Below are 19,312 nucleotides of genomic sequence, written 5' to 3' on the forward strand. Positions count from 1 at the left end.
AATTTCAAGTAAGCTTATAATGTCTCTTTGCAAAACCCTTGGCTAATATGTATGTGTGTGTGTTATTTTTGTCTACTGTTAAAAATATCCTGTTCACTGTTCTTAGAATTATGTAGCTGATTAGAAATGACCATTTAAGTCTTCATGAATTGAAAGCACTAGCTGCCTAGTATCAGGTGAGAGTCACAATTTCCAGGCAGCCATCTAGTTCCTCACTGCTAAGAGAGCTTGCCCGGCAACCATGAGTGTTTCGTAATATGGGTGACCAAATACCATACCATGTAAGTAGAACAAACAAGAGATAACCTGAGAAGTGAGCTGTCATCACTTTCTGATTCATCCTTTTTCCCCTTGGGAGAAAAATTCCCTGTATTACTTAATCTTTCTATACCTCAGTGTTTTCTGTTTTTCTTAGAAAGTTGTTTTCACCCCAAACCAGATTCATTTCTGAATAATCTCAACCCCCATATGTCTGTTCTTCTCTGATCTTAGTAATAAAATTTCTTGGTTTTGAAATAAATTAAATTAAATCTGTTTTGTAGGGATATAAGAATTTGCTTTTTTCCTCCATATCACCCCCTTAAATTTATAAGTTGTTACATCATAAAGTCCATTCTCTATTATCTGAGCACAGATGCACTAACACGGGGTATTTAAAAAGAAAGGCAGTTCTTCCATTACTAGCTTCTGTGGGTTTCAAGCTAATAATCTAGAAATAAGGAAACACACATCTCAGTGCTAGACCATGAAATACAGTATCTTCAGCAACGACTTGTTGCATGGACTTGAAAATAGATATAATTTATTTCTTATAATAATGCTTATTACATGTTATACAATGAAAATATCTTAGTAGTATAACATTTACTAGATTCTCACCTTCACAAGAGAAAGTCATCTCATTTATATCCTTATTCACTACATTTTTTTTTTTTTAAGTCTACAGTTCCTGGTCTTCCTAGGTGGTTTCCCATCCAAGTACTAACCAGGCCCAACCTTGCTTAGCTTCCGAGATCAGACGAGATCAGGCACGTTCAGGGTGGTATGGCCATAGATTATTCACTACATTTTAAGTAACGAATCTGGCATTCTGAGCAAATGGACTTGAAGAAGAGCTATGACTCTGCAAGTGTGACATTTGGACACACGTGTAATTCCCTGTGACTATACTAAACATATAAATGTCATACTACTACACTTCTATATGTTTTATTTCTTTGAAGACATGTACTGTGTCTTCTGTCTTTCCACCATAGCAACTAGAAAAGTTGTTTGTGCCAAACACTCGATAAACATTTATCAGCAAATTTAACATATCATGCCCGCTCTTGTTAATTCTCTGCTAAATTTTGTTCACATGGAACTGTTGGCTCCAAACTGGCTGCAGAATTCCTGCTCTCCTTGGATCTCCCAGTTTTCTCAAAGTAATGATGAGTGTTTTTATATTGGAGCTCCAATAGTAACAGGAATCAAGTTGAGCCAGATATTAGAATGAAAAATGTAGTGGTCTTCCATCAATATACCTGCATTTGACTTAAAAATGTCTTTATGAAGGCAGAATCTTGATATAACTGGAAGCATTTAAAACATAGTAATTAGGGAACAGGTATACAAGGCAGTAAAATGGGGTAATGAAAAGGATCATGGATTGGGTGTCAGGATTTTAGGACATTTATTATTTTTATCACTTATCTATTTTTCCCAATATCTAGTCATAATACCTTAAATTTCTCCTGGGACCCATCCCCTCCACCACTCTCAGTTTCTGGGCTTTGGCTCCAGAACAACCAAGTCATCAGTCAGTGAAAGCACTCCACCTGCTAGGCCTTGGAGACAGGTTCAGGGATGTGCCTTTGACTTAGGGAGAGCCAATAAGATGCAATGAGATATTTTCTAGAGTTTCCAGGAAAGCAGTAGATACATAAGAGAATGTGAGACTGGAGTTGCTATAGACAATTTGCCACTGCACGGAACCTGAAAACCAAATAAACATACAGGGGAGAGAAAAGTTGGGGAGAGAAAAGTTAGAGAGTTGGAGAAAAACTAGATAATTCTGGTGACATTTTTTTGTTCCTGGACGTAATCTTGCTTAATGAGAGTTCCACTTCTAGGCTTTTCAGTTAGGCGTGCTAATAAATCCTCCCTCCTTTCTATTTTGTTTTGTTTTAGCCAGTTTGTAGAACACTAAAAAATAGATCCACGAACTAGTTTGGTTGCATCTAGGTGAATCAGATTAGTACTTGGGTCTGTTTCTCGTCTGTAAAATAGCTTGGGCTAAGTTCACTTCCAATGCTAAAATTATATGAGTTAAAATTTCCTTTATGGGTAAACTATGTCAGTCCCAAACAGTGCATGTTTTTTCATTTTGGATATTGTCCTAATATCCAAAGTGTGAATCCATATATTAACTAGTTATGTGTCACTGGGCATCTATTCCATTCCTAGGAATTGTTAGCAGTTTCATATTCCATGTTTCCCTAGAGAATAATAACTAAAGCATCCCAAAGCTGAATATGAGGACTCAGTTTTTTCCTGATTTTACAGCACCTTGTTTTGTGATTTATCATTCATGTCTAACGCAATTAGATAAGTTATTTGCTAACAGGCGCTTTGCATTATGGTTGGTTTGCTCCCAGTAAGGTGGGCCACTAAGAATTAGATTTGGATAGCTGAGACAGGTACAGTAAGTAACAGGAGTCTCTGTCCTCCTAATGTAAAAGCAATATGAAAGTAGGCAGTATATAACTGGTATAGCCTGTCCATGAAAAACAAGATCCTAGACTTCTTTCAGCTCTTGGCTCTGCCATTCCCTAGGGTTTTGCCTTTCTGCTCATGATCCAGAACAGCCGATAAATTTGAAGTTTTTATTTCCCATACTGTTGTCATGTCTATTCTTCCATATGATGGTAAGAATATGTGGTCATTTTTCTCTCCATGTCCTTATCTGGCAAAACAAAAAGTTGGCAAATTTATGTTGAGGCCCCTTAGCTCCCTCCCCATAGGTACTCATTTTTCATCCCTGACAAAGTTAAAAGAAATTAAATTGATCCATGAAATTTAAGCTTGGAAACCACTGGCTTATTGTAGATCAGCATTCACATAGAAGTTGGAACAATGAATTAGAAACATAAATGAAAATGACCTTCCTTTCTCCTTACATCTAGATATGATCATTATACCAAAAGATTGAGTCATTTTGGAAATGTGACCTGAGATATGTACTTAATATCTGTGTCAGTTTCCCTTTCTGTAATACAGGAATACTTTCATAATATGCGGAAGCATTAAAGAATGATTTAAATATTATTTTATAAGCTGATACAAAAATATAACAATATTTACAGCAATGTAGTACGCTATGCTTAAGAGCACAGATTAAGATACATGCCTGGGTTGAATCCCAACTCTGCTTAGTGGCACGTGATTTTAACACTACTTAAACTGACCCCTAGATAATACACATAAATTGCAAACTCTTTGTTAAAGTAAGTATGCCTTAAGTCCTCCTCTTAAACTCCATATTATGATGTCTCCCAGTAGCCTGAATCTGGATAATTCAGCTCAAACTTTTTTTCTTCACTAGCAAATGGAACCTACTCTAACGAAGTTATTTGCAATTTTAGAAAGCTGTTTTAGAGATTCTTCCTTTCAGAGAAATAAAATGGACTTCCTTATAAATGTCTTCCATCGGCTCTAGTTCCTTCTTCAGTTGCAACCTTAAAATAGTAACCACAAGGTTTTTAGGGAAATGAAAATACCGTTATATTAGAATGATGGGTATATATCCTTATATATTTGTCCAAACCCATAGAATGTACAACACCAAGAGTGAACCCTAATGTATACTATGGACTTTGGGTGATAATGACATGTAGATGTTGGTTCAGTGATTTTAACAAATGTACCACTCTGGTGAGTGATGTTGATAATGGAGGAAACTATCCATGTTGGAGGCAGAGGCCAAGTGGTATCTGAGAAATCTCTGTATCTTCCGCTCAGTTTTGCTGTGAATCTAAAACTGCTCTAAAAAAAATAAAGTCCCTTAAAAATGGTAATCATATTCTCAGGACAATTCTCAGTATTTTTATGAGGGTAAAAATCATAGCACATGTTGCGACAAAGAATTTTTGTGCTGTTTGGTAGACTATAAAAGATGAAAAACAGATGACAGAATTTAAGGATATTTATGATGTGAGAGATAAGAATTATTTGAAAAACTGACTGAAATCTTTCAGAAACCATTAAAGGAAGAATTCCATAAGCAGAAGCACACTATGATAGTTAATTTTATTTGTTCAAGGACTCATATTGCAAGCATTAAATCAAGCATGGGCTTTGATTCTGTGAGCCCAGATTCACATACTTAGGGAGATAAAAGCAAACTGTGATCCATGTACATAATTGGAAACTAAAGGCTCATGGTTAATTGCATTGTAGTTTTTAAATTTCTACAGCCGAGAAGCCTGAAGTCACAGGTCTTTGAGGTCCTTCTGGATATCCCACAGGGTATCTGCACTCTTCTTGAGTTGGGCAACCTCATCATCCTTCAGTTTCTGGTTGATAACACTGGTCAATCCCCGAGCATTCAGGATACATGGAAGGCTCAGGAAGACTTCATTCTCAATGCCATACATCCCCTGTCAGACAAGAAAACCACTGAGATTAACAAAATGAAGTCAGAGGTAAGAACGATCACAGGTCCTATGTGTGATCAGAAAGAATTGTAGGAAATTCGATAAGCACAAGCTCATTCTTTAATTTTCATCACTTACAGGACCGCATTTCCTTAGTACTTGTGTTTTGAGTTAGGTTTTCTACATAGAATATACAAATATACACAACGAAATAACTAGAAATTAATAATAAGGACTTTAATGAACTTTATTGACACTTCTATCCTATACTTTAACAGAGTTTAATATATGTCTTCAAGTTAAATTGCATTCATATGTGATTCTTAATGGGCTACTTTTCACGAAATCTTGTTTCTTAAAATTCTTTGGTTAAGAAGATAATTTCAGGTGGTAACCAACTAACGAGATCCAGAATAGTGGTTGGAAGCTATACAAAGGCAAGGTTCTTACAACACTCAAGAGTTACTGAAAAAAAAAAAAGTACAATTTCCAAAACACTTTACCAGTTTGTATTTATCTCATCATACAAAGGAGAATTATAAAAATTTATTGGATGTCTATCCTCTAAAGTCTGTGCTCTCGTTGTCCTGAACTGCTGGAAGGATAAGTCTCCATAAAACTTTGAGAAACAGAAATATCTGTGAACTGAGACTTTATCTTGGCATTCTTTAAATAAATCTATTTACAGAATACAACACTAAACATCATTTTATATTTTGTAACAGTTTCTTACCTTCACCATAGTTGACACTGGATGAATCCTGGATAGATTTTTCAACATGGATTCAATAAGATCAGCCACACTTAATCCAATAGCCCAGTTGGTGTATCCTTTTAGCTTGATGACTTCATAAGCACTAAGAAAAAAAAAATATCATAAAAGAGATTATTGAAATCAGACTCGGTAGTTATTAAAACCAGACTCTTTGGGTTTGACTTCTACTCTGTCTCAAGATTAACTGTTATTTTGAGTAAATCATTTAACCTTCCTTGTCTCAGTGTCTTTTTCTGTAAAATAAGGATAACAATAGTATCTATTTTATAAGTTTATTAAATTAATTCATATGTATGTAAAATGTTTAAAATTTAAACACTACATGGTATTATGTAAAAACTTTGATAAATTTAAATAGTGTTGTACAAGTGAATAAAGTCACAATGGTAAAAATATACATTTTCCAAGCAATCTTCTTATTCATGAACATGAATATTTCCAAAGATAATAGTGAAATTAGGAAACAATGAAAGTAAAAGAATTTTCACATTCAGAGCATCTTGATTTTGAGGTCTCAGGTACCACTGTCACCTAAAAACTATGACCAACTAACTCAAGAGCAAATCGATGACAATACCTTGCCTGGAAATTTTCTAAGCACAAATTGTACACCTCAAAATGCATAAAGGTACTGGTACTTGAGAAGTAGCAGGAGTAACAGTATTAGGAAACTGAGATTTAATGAAATGTATCACAGAATACCTTGAGCAAGTTAAATTATTGGTTAAGCCCTATTTTTCTCATTTGTAAAATAAAGAATTTATGTTAATAAAATTTTAAGGAGCCTTTCAACTTTTTAGATTCTTTTTTTCATTCTAAACGTCAAATTTCTGAAAAGAAATAATTAAAATTGAACTAAATAAAATGATTCCATATTGGAAAAATCAGTTAGTCTTGCTACAACAATCCTCTGCAAATAACAGTTAACATTTATTGAATGTTTATCAATGATAAATATGTGCATAGGTGTGTGTGCTTTTACTCAATTTTCACAATAATTTTATTACCATATGACTTTACAGAGAAAACCGAGATACAACTTAAAGTTTAAAGTTTCCCCAAGACATTAGTGTTAGTGCCATGATTTGAACCCAAGCCCATATTCTTTACTCTTGTCTATTGTTTTATGTAAGCATGAAGGTCATAGAGAGGATGATTAGAAACGAAAGAGATAGAAGAGGGGGAGGAAAGAGAAGGAAAAGAGAGAGACAGAAAGAGAGAGAGAGAGAGAGAAAGAAAAAGAAAGAAAGAAATTAAGAGAGAGAGAGAAAGAAAGGAAGAAAAAGAAAGGAAGAAAAAAAGAAAGAGAGAGAGAGAGAAGAAAGAAAGAAAGAAAGAAAGAAAGAAAGAAAGAAAGAAAGAAAGAAAGAAAGAAAGAAAGAAAGAAAGAAAGAAAGAAAGAAAGAAAAAGAAAGAAAAAGAGAAAAAGAAAAAAAAACGGAGGGAAGGGAGACATCTTTAGTTCAGAGTGGAAAGGTAAATACAGCACAACTTAAACACTTTCAACACTCGATCAACAAGTATTTATTTCAGGCAGTTGTGAAACTGATAGTGTCTAGGTTTACTTTTCTAAGTAAATCATCTTTCCCTGTCAACAGGAGGCATTTTGGAAGCCCTACTCACTTGTTAATTCCACATTTCACACCTTACCTTTACAACAGAATTTCTCTAGAAAAATATTTGCTTTCCCTAGGGGAACTGGAATATTTTTCAGAAGATAACGGCTCATATTTATTATAGTAAGAGTTTATTTAAGGAGGTAGCCATGGAAATTATTTATAATTCCATCAAGTAAAAATGAAATTGTCTTAAATCCCCTTCCACTTGCCTTTCAACCACCATCTTATGCACTTCCTTCCAATTTTCACTATCATTGTCCGTTCCCATTTCTGGATTCAGTTCCTGGAGAGAAACACCTGCCACATTCACTCCGCTCCACACAGCCACTGAAAAATGAAAAACAAACAAACAAACATTTTACATATTTCTGACATTATTTAAAAAAATCTTTTCTTCTCCTAGTTCAGATTTCACCTATGATGCAAATTTCCTACTGGAACTGTTCCAATGACAACTGACTCCAGTATACTTCCCTCCAAAAGACTGACATTTGCATTCAAATAGTCACACATCTGATCTTTTAACTTTCAACCTTTTAGTGTAAAACAGAATTATTGTGTCATATTTACGGAAAATATGAAACTCTTGTTTTTCTCTAAGCTTGTGGAATCACAAGAGATTCTAGTTCAAGACTATCCTAAACTTTTGGTTTGAAGAATTCTTAACTTTCCTCCTGCTTATTTTTCTAATAAGCCCATTTTTTTTTAAAGGTTAAAAAAAAAATTCTTGGCTAAGACCCAAATATAATCAAAGTATCTCTTTCTCATGCCTCAAGTTCATTCTATTTCTTGAAAGAAATTTCACATAACCAAAATGAATTTTTCTACTCTTAACTGGATCAAATATTTCCTTCCAAGAATGATTCCAGAGGCACAGCAGACAAAGGTGTTGGCTATCATTGGCTATTTGATGCACCAAAACAACCTCCTTACCTATTCTTAACACCTGCTCAGCCAAAAGCAAATATGGAAAATCTAGGCATACAAATATGAATAAAGACATGCTCTGTTGCCGTGCACAAGCTCAAAATCTACTGGGAGAAACAGACAAGTAAAGGAAACTAAACCAATGGAATAAGCTCTCACAGAAATATGGAGAAAGTATAATAAATATCGGGGGGAAATGAGTGCAAGAAAGGGCTACAAATATAAAGGCATTTGACCTAGGCCTTGAGAAATAAGTATGTGTTCCTCACGGACCTTTGGAAGTGCACTGTAGACTCAGAAAATATGAGCAAAAGCATCCGGTGAAGTCTAGTATGGCTAGAACCAGTTATGAAAGGCAAAGCTGTCCATGGCCAAAGATCTCCTTTCAGTCCACAACTTTGGTGAATTCAGGCTCATTGTGGAGAAAACTAAAGCATTTTCAAGGTCTTTGAAAGCTATGAGATCTATATAATCACGTCAGGGTGAGCATGGTTTAATTCTCTTTCATTTCATGTATATAATATAGATCAATACGAAAATGGGGGTGGATGTTTTGGAAAAAATGACACAGTAATAAGTGAACAGAACATTGGATAGAAGTCAGAAGACATGATTCCAGTTGTAATCATGCCACTAACTAGCTAAAGGATCTTCAATGAGCCACTATGCCTGCTTTGCCTCAATTTTTTCCTCATTACAATGTAAGTCTTGAACTAGAGGACATGTAATATTACTTTCAGAACGGCGGTTCTGGTAATTATATATTTGTAATAACTAGCATTTATTTTGAACTTTTACTGTGTACCAGACATCGTACTAAATAATTTATATAGGAAATAAATTCAGACAAATTCTTAGATATAAGTAATACTTGAATAAAGTGGTTCAATGTGTCAGAAAAAAAAAAATCGGCATCATTATATATAAAAAGGCACAAAGGCAATAATTGTAAGACCAAATTCTTATCATAGCAAAGGAAACTCTACTAAACTCACATTATAAACTCTCATTAAATTCAAAGGAAAATTTATACTTTAACCTTTTAGGGAGAAAATAGCTCCTTGCATACTGGGTGGAAATAAATTTAGTAAAACACAGGTTATCATTATCATTATTAATATTAAAGTTTTGGATAATTTGTTTCATGCCATAAGTCTATTCAACATATAAAATTCTATGTTTAATAAATATGTTTAGAGTTCTGAAATACAATCACAATTTATAAATGTTTTTTATAAAGTTGTTTGAAACAGAAATATTAATTTAAATAAAAAGAAATATCAACTTAAAATGAAACATTTAGAATAAATAGGTTTTAACTGTTTCAAAACAAAGCATTGTAAAAGAAATAGAAGCGCGATATAATTTTAATGTTGGTCTTTTGCAATTATTAATTTATGTCCAACAATTCTATTTAAATTCCTAAAGAAAATATTTGAGTGATTTACCATATGGTGTCTTATTACTTAAACGATTGATAGTTATGATTAGTAGTTTATTAAAAATCAGATTTCATTTGAAGAAAGATGTTTTTTACATTATTGAATAGTAGACACTGGTTATTTAAAAGCTTTTGTTACCCAATTTATTCTTTCTTCGATAAACATTATGGTTATCATAACTCTGCCCACTGAAAGGGGCTAGAAACAAAGACATACCAGAAGCACTAGCACACCTATCTTAACCTTGGTTTCTAAACGCCATTCCCCTGAGAAGGAAACAGGGCTCACTAGAGAAATAGATGATTCTAGTGCTGATAAAGGGGGTGTACAAGATGAGCCTGGTGCTCTTCATTGTTCTAGAAAGCAAGGAAGGACTCAAAAAATGGCAAGACGTGTCAAAAAGACACAGGAGCCAGCCTGAAGAGCTTGTCACTTGACAAATCTGGGACAATTTGTGCATTATAATGATGGCGACAGAAACTTTGTGGAATAAAGTAAAAACCTGAGTCTACGTAGATATAAATAAATGAATAAATAATAAATGGGTTAGAGAAAGCTCTCTCTTATAGTAGAATCCAAATAATAACTATTAAAGAATTGATGGGGTCAGAATATCATATTTGACATCAGAATAATAATTTATTTAACCAAGAATCATTAACAGGTAAAAGATTGATGAGGAATCAGATATTTACTTAGTATCAAAGTTACCCCCCACACAAATTATTTATTTATAGTGTTAAATGTGTAAAAACATAAAAATAAAATTTGGACATGGTTCCATAGTGTAGCGGTTAGCACGTCTGCTTTACATGCAGAAGGTCCTGGGTTCGCGCCCCAGTGGAGCCACAGTCCATGGTCTACAGCCATGCCACCCTGAACAAGCTCGATGTCTGATCTCGAAAGCTAAGCAGGGTTGGGCCTGGTTAGTACCTGGATGGGAGGCCACCCAAGAAGTCCAGGTGCTGTAGGCATAAACAATAATAAAATAATAAAAAAAATAAAATAAAATTTAAAAACAATAAAAAAAAAAACCCTTCAGAATGGCAAGAACAATACTATAAATACATAGTAATTATTGTCTTTTTTTTACCACTTGAGTCGCCATGTTCTCCCAAAATCCATCCATGGCAGCTGCTGGGATGAATGCCAAGTTTTTCAGCCATAAGATAACGAAACCTAGCAGAATCCAGATTACATCCACTTCCAATCACACGGTGCTTGGGTAATCCACTTAGTTTCCAGGTAACATATGTGAGAATATCCACTGAAATTTTTAGAAATAATACATGTAAATAAATCAAAACCAATTTCAACTGCTATGCCAATTAGAGGGCGCCCTGACTTCCTCCTCTCCCGTGTCCCCATTCCCCAAATGAAACGTGCCCAGAAAGATGTAAATAATTTGACTTTCCATGGGGGTTGGAGACAAAAAATAAAAACCTTCAAGTTTTATATTAAGAGAAATAGTAAAACATGAAAATGGAATATTGTGGTTTTTTTATTTACGTTATTACTTGAAACAAGAATACCTAAAAACCTTGCAGATTAACTAATTTACTGTATATAGAAAGGAACAGAAAAAGGGTTGAATTAGATTGTCACTTTAGTTTCTTCTAATTCTAACGTTCCATGATTGTTAATGACTGTCATCATAAACCAAATGCCATTGGTGACTAAATTATCAAGGCATGCTACTATAACTTTTCTTGGGCACCGATAATATTTAGTAAACGATTATGATAATACAGGGTATTAACATTTCCTACTATTTAATGAAAGGACCACTATGACAGAGCCTTTATTCTGGTGTGGCGTGGCCCCGAGGCTGTACAGAGGCAAAACTTGCTAGTCTAGACAGGAATATGTGCACACAAAGAAAGCAAGGGGTTAATCTTGCAGTTTCCACCTCCACACTCATAACAGACACTGGCTGAGATATTTTAAGGTCATTTTGGAATAGATATTATAAACTCTTCCTTGGCAACTTGGGTTCAGTGGGAGTGACTCTCTATTGTTAAGACTTTGAAACTATACCTGAAAAGCTGTATAATCAGTTATTAATGTCTGCCACAGGATCAGCATGCAGCAACTCCATATGTGCCAGCTATCTTATTCCTATCTGCTACTCCGAGAACTTTTAGATGCAAGATCGAACTAGTTAGCAAGCTGCAATCCAGGATCGAAGAGAATAAGAATAATACTAAAATAATCTCTGTCCTTGCTGGCTATCAACTCTAAATATTTCATATATTCCAAGGATTCCTCTAGCTCTAATTCACAATTTTTCTCTATGTGTCAGAGATAATCAATTTTACCATTTTATCAATGTATCTCTTATGCCCAGCACTAAACAATAAGCTTGGTGGCAAATTATAGACAAAAGAAGTGTGAAATAGAGAGTGAATTGTGACTGTTTAGGCTAAAAAAAATGCATTTCTTTCTGAACAGAAGTTTTAAGATGCAACATTTGGTGTTCGCATATATTTGTCCATCGGTATAGTCTATTCTATTTTTAAACCTGGACTGATTAATGGCTTTCTTAAACTCTTTTCAAATTCAATCAGATTCAGTTTTGAAGAGTTTTAGAGATATAGGATGCTAGAATTTTTCTGGAAAATGGAAGGTCAAATATGCTAAAATATTTCTTACAAAAGCCACATTTAAACGTTTCATTATGCATTCATTCTAAGATAATCTTTATAGAAATTTTAAAAGCTTTTAGACTCTACAACAAACTTGGATAAAACAAACAGATGGAATTGCTTTGTGGAAAACTCTTCTCTCATTTTTAAACATTTGACCTGGGACAGTTACATTTGTTCTGCAAATACCACTCCCACGGCCAATAACAGGACTCGTGAATTGCTTCTGTTAGTAAATACCAGAACAAAATTTTTAAGTTCAGAAAAGAAAATAAAACAAGATCCCAAAACACTGAAATTAATAGAACTGAACCTTCAGGCATTATAATGATACCTGGGTTAGAAACCACAATTATGATGCAGTCAGGACTGTACTTGATGATCTGCGGAATAATGAATTTGAAGACATTAACATTCCTCTGTACCAGATTGAGACGACTCTCTCCCTCTTGCTGGCGGACTCCTGCAGTTACCACCACCACCTTAGAATTGGCAGTCACAGAGTAATCTGGAAGGAGAGGGGGCAAAAGGTACTTTAAATACAATTCTTCATCAAAACATATCTTATATGATATGCTCTAGAAACCTAAACCTACAAAAGCTTCTAGAATTTATATGAGAATTACATTTTCTATATTATATGATTTTGAAGTGCAATGCTCTTATGGCTTCTTCCTCTGATGGGGTACATTCCAAACATAAAATTGGTTCAGAGAATGGACCAAGGAGGAAATCAAGAAGTCCCTAAATTATATTTCTGGCTAACAAATTCAACATGCTATTGACTTTAAGGAATACTGGATTGTCAGTAAAATGCAAAGCATAAACTGTGAGTCCAAGTTTAACAGGCAGCCTTCTAATAAAAAAGCGATTTAAAGGTACCTTTAGGTTTGTAATGTTAATTCAGTCTATGAAGGGGAAGAAACCAAAGTGTTTATTCTTGGCTAGAAATTAATTTCTAATACTCGGTATTTTAAGGAAGTGTATTAATTTTTAGCAGTGAGTTTCTCTCAAGAATATTTTAATTTTTCCTCAAGGAAGAGTGTCCTTTCCCAACAGATATAGACATTATGATTTGATGTGATCATTAGACTCAATAGCTATGGATGACTCATAATTAACCTGTGTGGCTATGTGATTTTTGACAGTCATTAATACTTTATCAGTATCTTCTCCCATAAAATGGAGGTAATAGGACCTATCTCTCATAGGATTGGTGTGAAGATGAAGATGAGACATACAAAAAATTTCACAGTACCCAGAATACTAACAATTCAATGAATACAGTTATTATTCAATGTTGTATTGTTAGAAATTATTTTGAAGGCCCACATTTCTGTATCTTTAGCACAGCCATGCTGTAGATTTATTATTGCATAAATGTGTGAATTCGGAACAGAGACGACTAGAATATGAATTTATTTAGTTTCTTTAAGGCACTTCTATTACTTTGTGCAAATATTTTTTTTCTAGCCTAAAACCTTCCTGTTTTTAGATACACATAAAAAACATAACACAACTTCCCATAATGACACGTACCAAACATGTGGAAGTCACGTGGGGGTGAATTTACAGAGGTAACACATGTGTTTGTCCTCCAGGATTAATTGGAACCAGAAGAAAAGAAGAAACTGCTAACACTAGATGCACCAAGATGAAAGACTAATTTTATATTAGAATGAGGATGTCACTTTATTCTTAGATCACACTGGGCATAAAATGAAACTACCTTTATCTGCCACAATTTTAGGTGTCTGAAGAAATAAGCTCCCATGCTGCAGATCCATCATTTCTCCTTTGAGTTTATCTTCCAAAACATCCACAAGAGCAAGCTCATCTGCCAGAGACTAAACAGAAAAACAGGTGTTAGACCCCTAAGCCACTCTAGGATACCTCAGCTCAGATTATGACCCAGAGACCCTTTAAATAGTTAAGCACCAAGTATCTAAAAACCTCAAGAATTTTACTGTGGAGTTAGGTGTGCTCTTTAAACAATTTCATGATAAAACATCTCGAATAATGAACTATTAATACTATAGGACACTGGCTTTTCAGAATTTCACCTTCTAGTACTCAACTAGGATTCAGCTATAGTACAAACTGCTTTAAGAATATGTAAACTTAAAGATTCCTGATGAAACCAACTTGGTCCAACAGGGGCCTCAGGGTGCACAAAGCTTTACATTACTGGGTGATGGTGGTAAAGAAAGAGACTCACCCAGACCCAGAAAAGCCTTGGGCAGTTGTGTCCATCCTGAGATCACCCTTATTTTGGAGGATTTCTAAGGGCAGATCTGGTTTAAACTATCAAGAGTTTGAGTTCACTTTAGAGTAAGATTCGAAGCCCTGGTTGAAGCTTGGAATCTTCGGGTTGGCTCTGACCAAGTTGAATATCTTAGTGGAGAAAAGAAGAGTCTACTAAACAGAGGGGCCCAGGACTAGTAGATTCTCCATACACGATCAATCTGAACTTGCCTGGTTTCAGAGTTCTCTTGTTTTCTATTCCAATCATCATCCTATGCCACCCATCCAAAATAAAATCCTAAATCAATAAATATACTATTTAACCTTGATCTAGTATCATAACTTCATGTTTTATATGTAACACATTTTATATGTTTATACATTCTCTACATCGCAACATGAATAGTGGGAGAAAAAAATAAAACTCTGGATTCTCCCTTTTAGTTGTTTGTTCTTCAGCAAGTCCTTGATCTTTTCTTGTAAAAATGAGGGTGGAAGGTGTCAATTTAGATGCATCTAAAAAACCTTTCAGCTTTGAAACGTGGTTATCTTACAGAAACTCATTATTTGCAAAATCTTTGAAAAGTATTATCCCTCCCACTGAACATCACTGGAATCTTTGCCTTTACTGTTTTAGGGCTGTTAGCAAAATAATTAGCTTAATATGATTTATCAATACCGGTGCCCACTTAGAAATGCAAATACCATTTCTAAGGATAGTGTGATCAGCTATACGGGGGAAGGGTATTGATGGGAAAAAAAGGATAGGTAATTAGGGTTCAGGAAGCACCTTGAAGGATAAGGTGGAGCAGCCTAGGGTGAAACTGGAGGAGTAAGGAAGGTGCTGACCAGGAGAGGGTGAAGCAGCGGAGAAAAGTGAGATGGCCAGTAAGAAAACTTGACCTACTTTAGCTTGCCAGAAAAGCAGGTCTGCTTCCTGCAGGAGCCAAGAAATGAGCTCCATGCTGTCTGTCTCTAGAATCCCAGTGCCTGGCTAGCCTCATGAGGTAAGCTGTGAACGTTTGCTTGTGAGGGTTTCTCTGAGACTCAAGCTTCCGTATGACTGAATGTGTTCTTAGTTCCAAGCAACTAATTTACTTGCAAACTTCTGAAATGACCATTTTATGAGTTGGGGGTTACTCAGTAAATATTTTCTCATTTCTATGTGTGCCAAATACTGGCATTAATTTTCATCTAATTTTACTTAAACACATATTTTTACATTTTTGAAATAGTTTTGCTTCTGCAGCTTCTGACAAGGTTACACAAGACTCTTTTGTGTTTTTTAAGTCCTCGATTAATACAGCAGGTCCTCACATAACATGTTTAATAGGTTCTTAGAACTGCAGCAAAATGATCTATAATAAAACTGATTTTACCATAGGCTAATTGATATAACGAAGAATTAAGTTCCTACGGCATCTCATCCATGTTATAACCAAATGACGTTATTCAGCAACCTGCTGTACAGTATAACTTAATAATAGCCATAACATTCCGTCAAGGTCCTGAGCACTGGGAACATCACTCTTATTTTAGTAACATCACATGCGGTGCTGTTGAAATCAACAGGGCAAAACAATTTGGGGCTTAAATGGAAAAGGATGTCACAGGAACTCAGATCCTGTATTTTGTTTCAGTGGGTGTAGAGAATTGGCTGAGAAGTGCATACGCAGCTGGCAAGGAAGAAAGAGATCCAACGCTTTCAAAAAATAATTGTAGCGCTGAATTTAGCTGCATCTGTACCACAGAATAACCTCCAAGTGTGGAGGCGGCAAATAAAAGATATGTGACTAAGTACCGATGCTGTTGTTTGGCTTAAATAAATCTACTTCTACAGTCACATATTGTATAGTCTATGAATTTACCATCCATTTATTTCACTTGGGATGTAATATATATGTGTATATATATATTAAAATATTCAAAACAGCAAGCCTTAGATTAATTGCAAAAGCAATAACTTATTAAGGAACTAGGTCACTTAGAAGCCAAGACGATCACTATTGAAATTTTGTTTAACATACTACAAAAATGTCTTTTAATCTAAAGTCCTGTGTGGATATGGCCATAATCTGCCTCTTGGTCCTCTTAGCCAATACATTACTGCCACAATGTCTTAATATTTGATGACTGCATTTTTATATTCAAGTGTTTAGTCTGCATAAAATTTTGTTTGAGGAAAAGGTATAACATTTTCCACATAACTGGCTAAATGGACAAGCACTATTTTTTCAATAATGTTTTTCTTCTCTGGAATACCACTTCTATCTTATTAAACACTGTTTGGGCCTGTTTCTTGGCTTTTAGTCTGTTCCATTAACCTGTCTATTCTTGAACAAAATCCAAATTTTAATTAAGTCCTACTTTTAAGCCAAGTCCTTCATTAAAAAAAAAAAACAACTATTTTCCAATATGTCTTTAATTACATTGCTCCTTCTAAGAGACTTCTTATGCTGTGTTTGTATTACAGAAATGTGGCAACAGTTGACTGAATCGAAAATAGACACTCAAACCAAAAACAGCTGGACACAGAGGCTCAGGGTAGAATAACTTTGCATGGAAGCTCTATATGACCCTAACAACATGATGAGGACTTGATGATTAAATACAGAGCTTGTGATTGGTAGTGGGGCAGAAGTCATATTTGGCAGTATAGGCCATAAAAAAGGAAAAGCTATGATCAAAATTCAACCAAAAGTAAGTACAGTTTATTAATAATAGCAAGAATATTCATTTATTTAATACATACTTATTACTGAATGCGACAGGCATTATTCTACTAATCAGGAATACAGCGATGAACAAATTTGGGAAAGTCCCTGCTCTCATGGAATGTATCAGGAAAGGAACAGGAATTAAGCAAACAATTTAAGATGATTCTGATGATGGAAGTGCTATAAATACCAAAAGGCAGGGTGATATTAAAGTTACTGGGAAAGTTACTGCAAAGGTGTGATATGAATGATAGGAAGTCGTCAACTCCATGATGGTCTAGGGTAGACATTCCAGGTGAAGCACTCAAGTAAAAGGGTTTAAGCAGAAATAAGCTTAAGCAGAAATGAGCTTGGTGTTTTGAAGAAAGAGGGCAAAGAGTAATAGATGAAGTCAGAGATGGTACCACTACATTGCACTGGAAGGTGCTCCTGACACTGAATGGTGCCCACCCTGGAGCCTGCACTATACTGCTCCGCTCTGAGACAGGCAGGGAGAGAGCCTTGACGTCTCACAGGATTTTATGTGTGTACTGTGACACTATTGAGAACTTTTAAGTACAGGAGCTACTATTTTTGTAAAAGCTCACTATGGTTATTATGTTGGCAATGAGGGTGAGGGAGTGAGTAAAAGTAAAAGCAGAAAATAACTGAGCCTTAGTAATGGTGGGATGCTGTACTAGGGAGCCTGAGTTGTCTTCATGGGCCTCGCTGAGGTGTGGGCCTCCTCAACCTCTCTATCTCTGATGCTCTAGATTTGCTCATTTTAGGGCCAAAGTAATGTGTGTATTCTATAAAGCACACCAGTGATGGATTCAAAAAGCCAGAACTGGCACTCACTGTCTGTGTGATCTTAATTAAGTCACTTAATCTTTGAGTTTGTTTTTTTTTCCACCAGTAAACGTAGATGACAATATCTTTTTAGAACTTTCGGAGAGAAATGAGGCAAAATACAGACACTGACAGAGCAGGCACTTTTATTTTCCTTTCTCTAGTAAACTAGTGGTGTTTACAATCCTTACCAAATATTAATGACAATTTGAAGCACTTTAATCTTTACCCATAAAAATAAAATTTAGATATTTTTAATTAGTAAAAAATGGTCTTTAAATAAGGCAGTCATTCCCTCACAGTATTGAAATTGGAAGATTCCTACTGTGTTAGCAGTAAAGTCAGTTCTTTCAAGCACCAGAATTCGGCCAAGGTATTGTATAACTGCAGATACAGTCTCATTTGAATTGTTTACTAAGGAAGATTTTAAATTTACAATTAAAATAATCACAGAGGTATTCATAGAATCATGATAGCTCAGATACAGATTCTTGAAAAATCCTAATTTTGAGATTAGCAGAAGGAACGAAAACTCTTTAGCTAGTATTTCATTTTTACTTTTATATTTTATCTGCCTAAATACTAGCATAGAATTAAAAGAAGTTAGAGAGTCACTATGGTTAAGAGTTCGGATTCCTGGGTTCAAAATATAGCTCTGCCACTAACAGCTGTGTGACTGTGGGCAGACTACTTAATCTCTTTAAGTCTCAGGCACCTCATCTGAAAACAGGATATGAACAGTTACCATTTCCTGAGGTTATGATGTAAAATGAAGCATTTCAGTTAAAACACTTCATTATGTTACATACTCAATAAAATATTTTACAAAAGAAATGTAAGCTGGAATACTTTTCATTTTTACTGACATGAACACTGAGCACTAAATTGTGGTTATTTAAATTTCCTGTAATTTGGGAAGCAGTTATCCTAAATCATAGGCCCCTAATCAATTAAAACTAGCTAGGAAAAAATGCTAAAGAACAAAATTTTCATTGTTGCGCATTACATATTTTAGTTGACTTCTCAGTGAGGATTCAGAATTAGTTTCTTCAGAATTTAAAGTTTTCAAACAGAAATATGCTTGGCTAGAAGTTATTCAAGCAGCCTTCACACAAATACAAAGAGACAGTATGCTCTACTGAAGACAAGGCGGCATTTTTTTTAGAGTGGGAGGGGTTCCTACATTTAAGGCAGCCTTCAGAAAGAGCAAGAATCAATTCAGTGAGGTAAATAAGAAAAGAGCACTTTCCTCAAAAGTCCTTGGAGACTAAAGAAAGCTAACTATGGTTTGAATCACAAGGGATACATAGGCAAGCCAAAAGTCTATGAAGGTATATAAGAAAAATATACTCTGGAAGAGTGGAAGGTGATAATAGTAATGTACCAGTGTTCAATCTCTTGATGTTGATAATTGCATTGATTATGAGAGAATATGTCCTATTTTTTAAGAAATGTACTGATGAACTTAGAAGGAAAGAGAG

At 34.9% G+C, this 19,312-nt stretch overlaps 1 protein-coding gene and 2 pseudogenes across 1 annotated transcript in view; 1 reads left to right on the plus strand and 2 right to left on the minus strand.

The window, feature by feature from the left end:
• Positions 1 to 937: 937 nt before the first annotated feature.
• Positions 938 to 1,056, minus strand: LOC112480404 (annotated as a pseudogene).
• A 3,212-nt stretch (positions 1,057 to 4,268) lies between these two features.
• The window catches only part of LDHB (lactate dehydrogenase B), a 19,077-nt gene continuing 4,033 nt past the window's right edge, over positions 4,269 to 19,312 (minus strand). The window contains exons 3-8 of the mRNA XM_006912675.3: positions 13,772 to 13,889; positions 12,377 to 12,550; positions 10,491 to 10,664; positions 7,238 to 7,355; positions 5,368 to 5,491; positions 4,269 to 4,637 (exon numbers count right to left, since the gene is read on the minus strand). Coding sequence (XP_006912737.1) covers positions 4,470 to 4,637; positions 5,368 to 5,491; positions 7,238 to 7,355; positions 10,491 to 10,664; positions 12,377 to 12,550; positions 13,772 to 13,889 — 876 coding nt within the window. The 3' untranslated portion in view covers positions 4,269 to 4,469. The remainder of the gene's footprint in view (positions 4,638 to 5,367; positions 5,492 to 7,237; positions 7,356 to 10,490; positions 10,665 to 12,376; positions 12,551 to 13,771; positions 13,890 to 19,312) is intronic.
• LOC112480332 lies at positions 10,256 to 10,371 on the plus strand (annotated as a pseudogene).

Source organism: Pteropus alecto, unplaced genomic scaffold, assembly GCF_000325575.1.
Source record: "Pteropus alecto unplaced genomic scaffold, ASM32557v1 scaffold103, whole genome shotgun sequence".
In the NCBI taxonomy this organism is placed as follows: domain Eukaryota; kingdom Metazoa; phylum Chordata; class Mammalia; order Chiroptera; family Pteropodidae; genus Pteropus; species Pteropus alecto.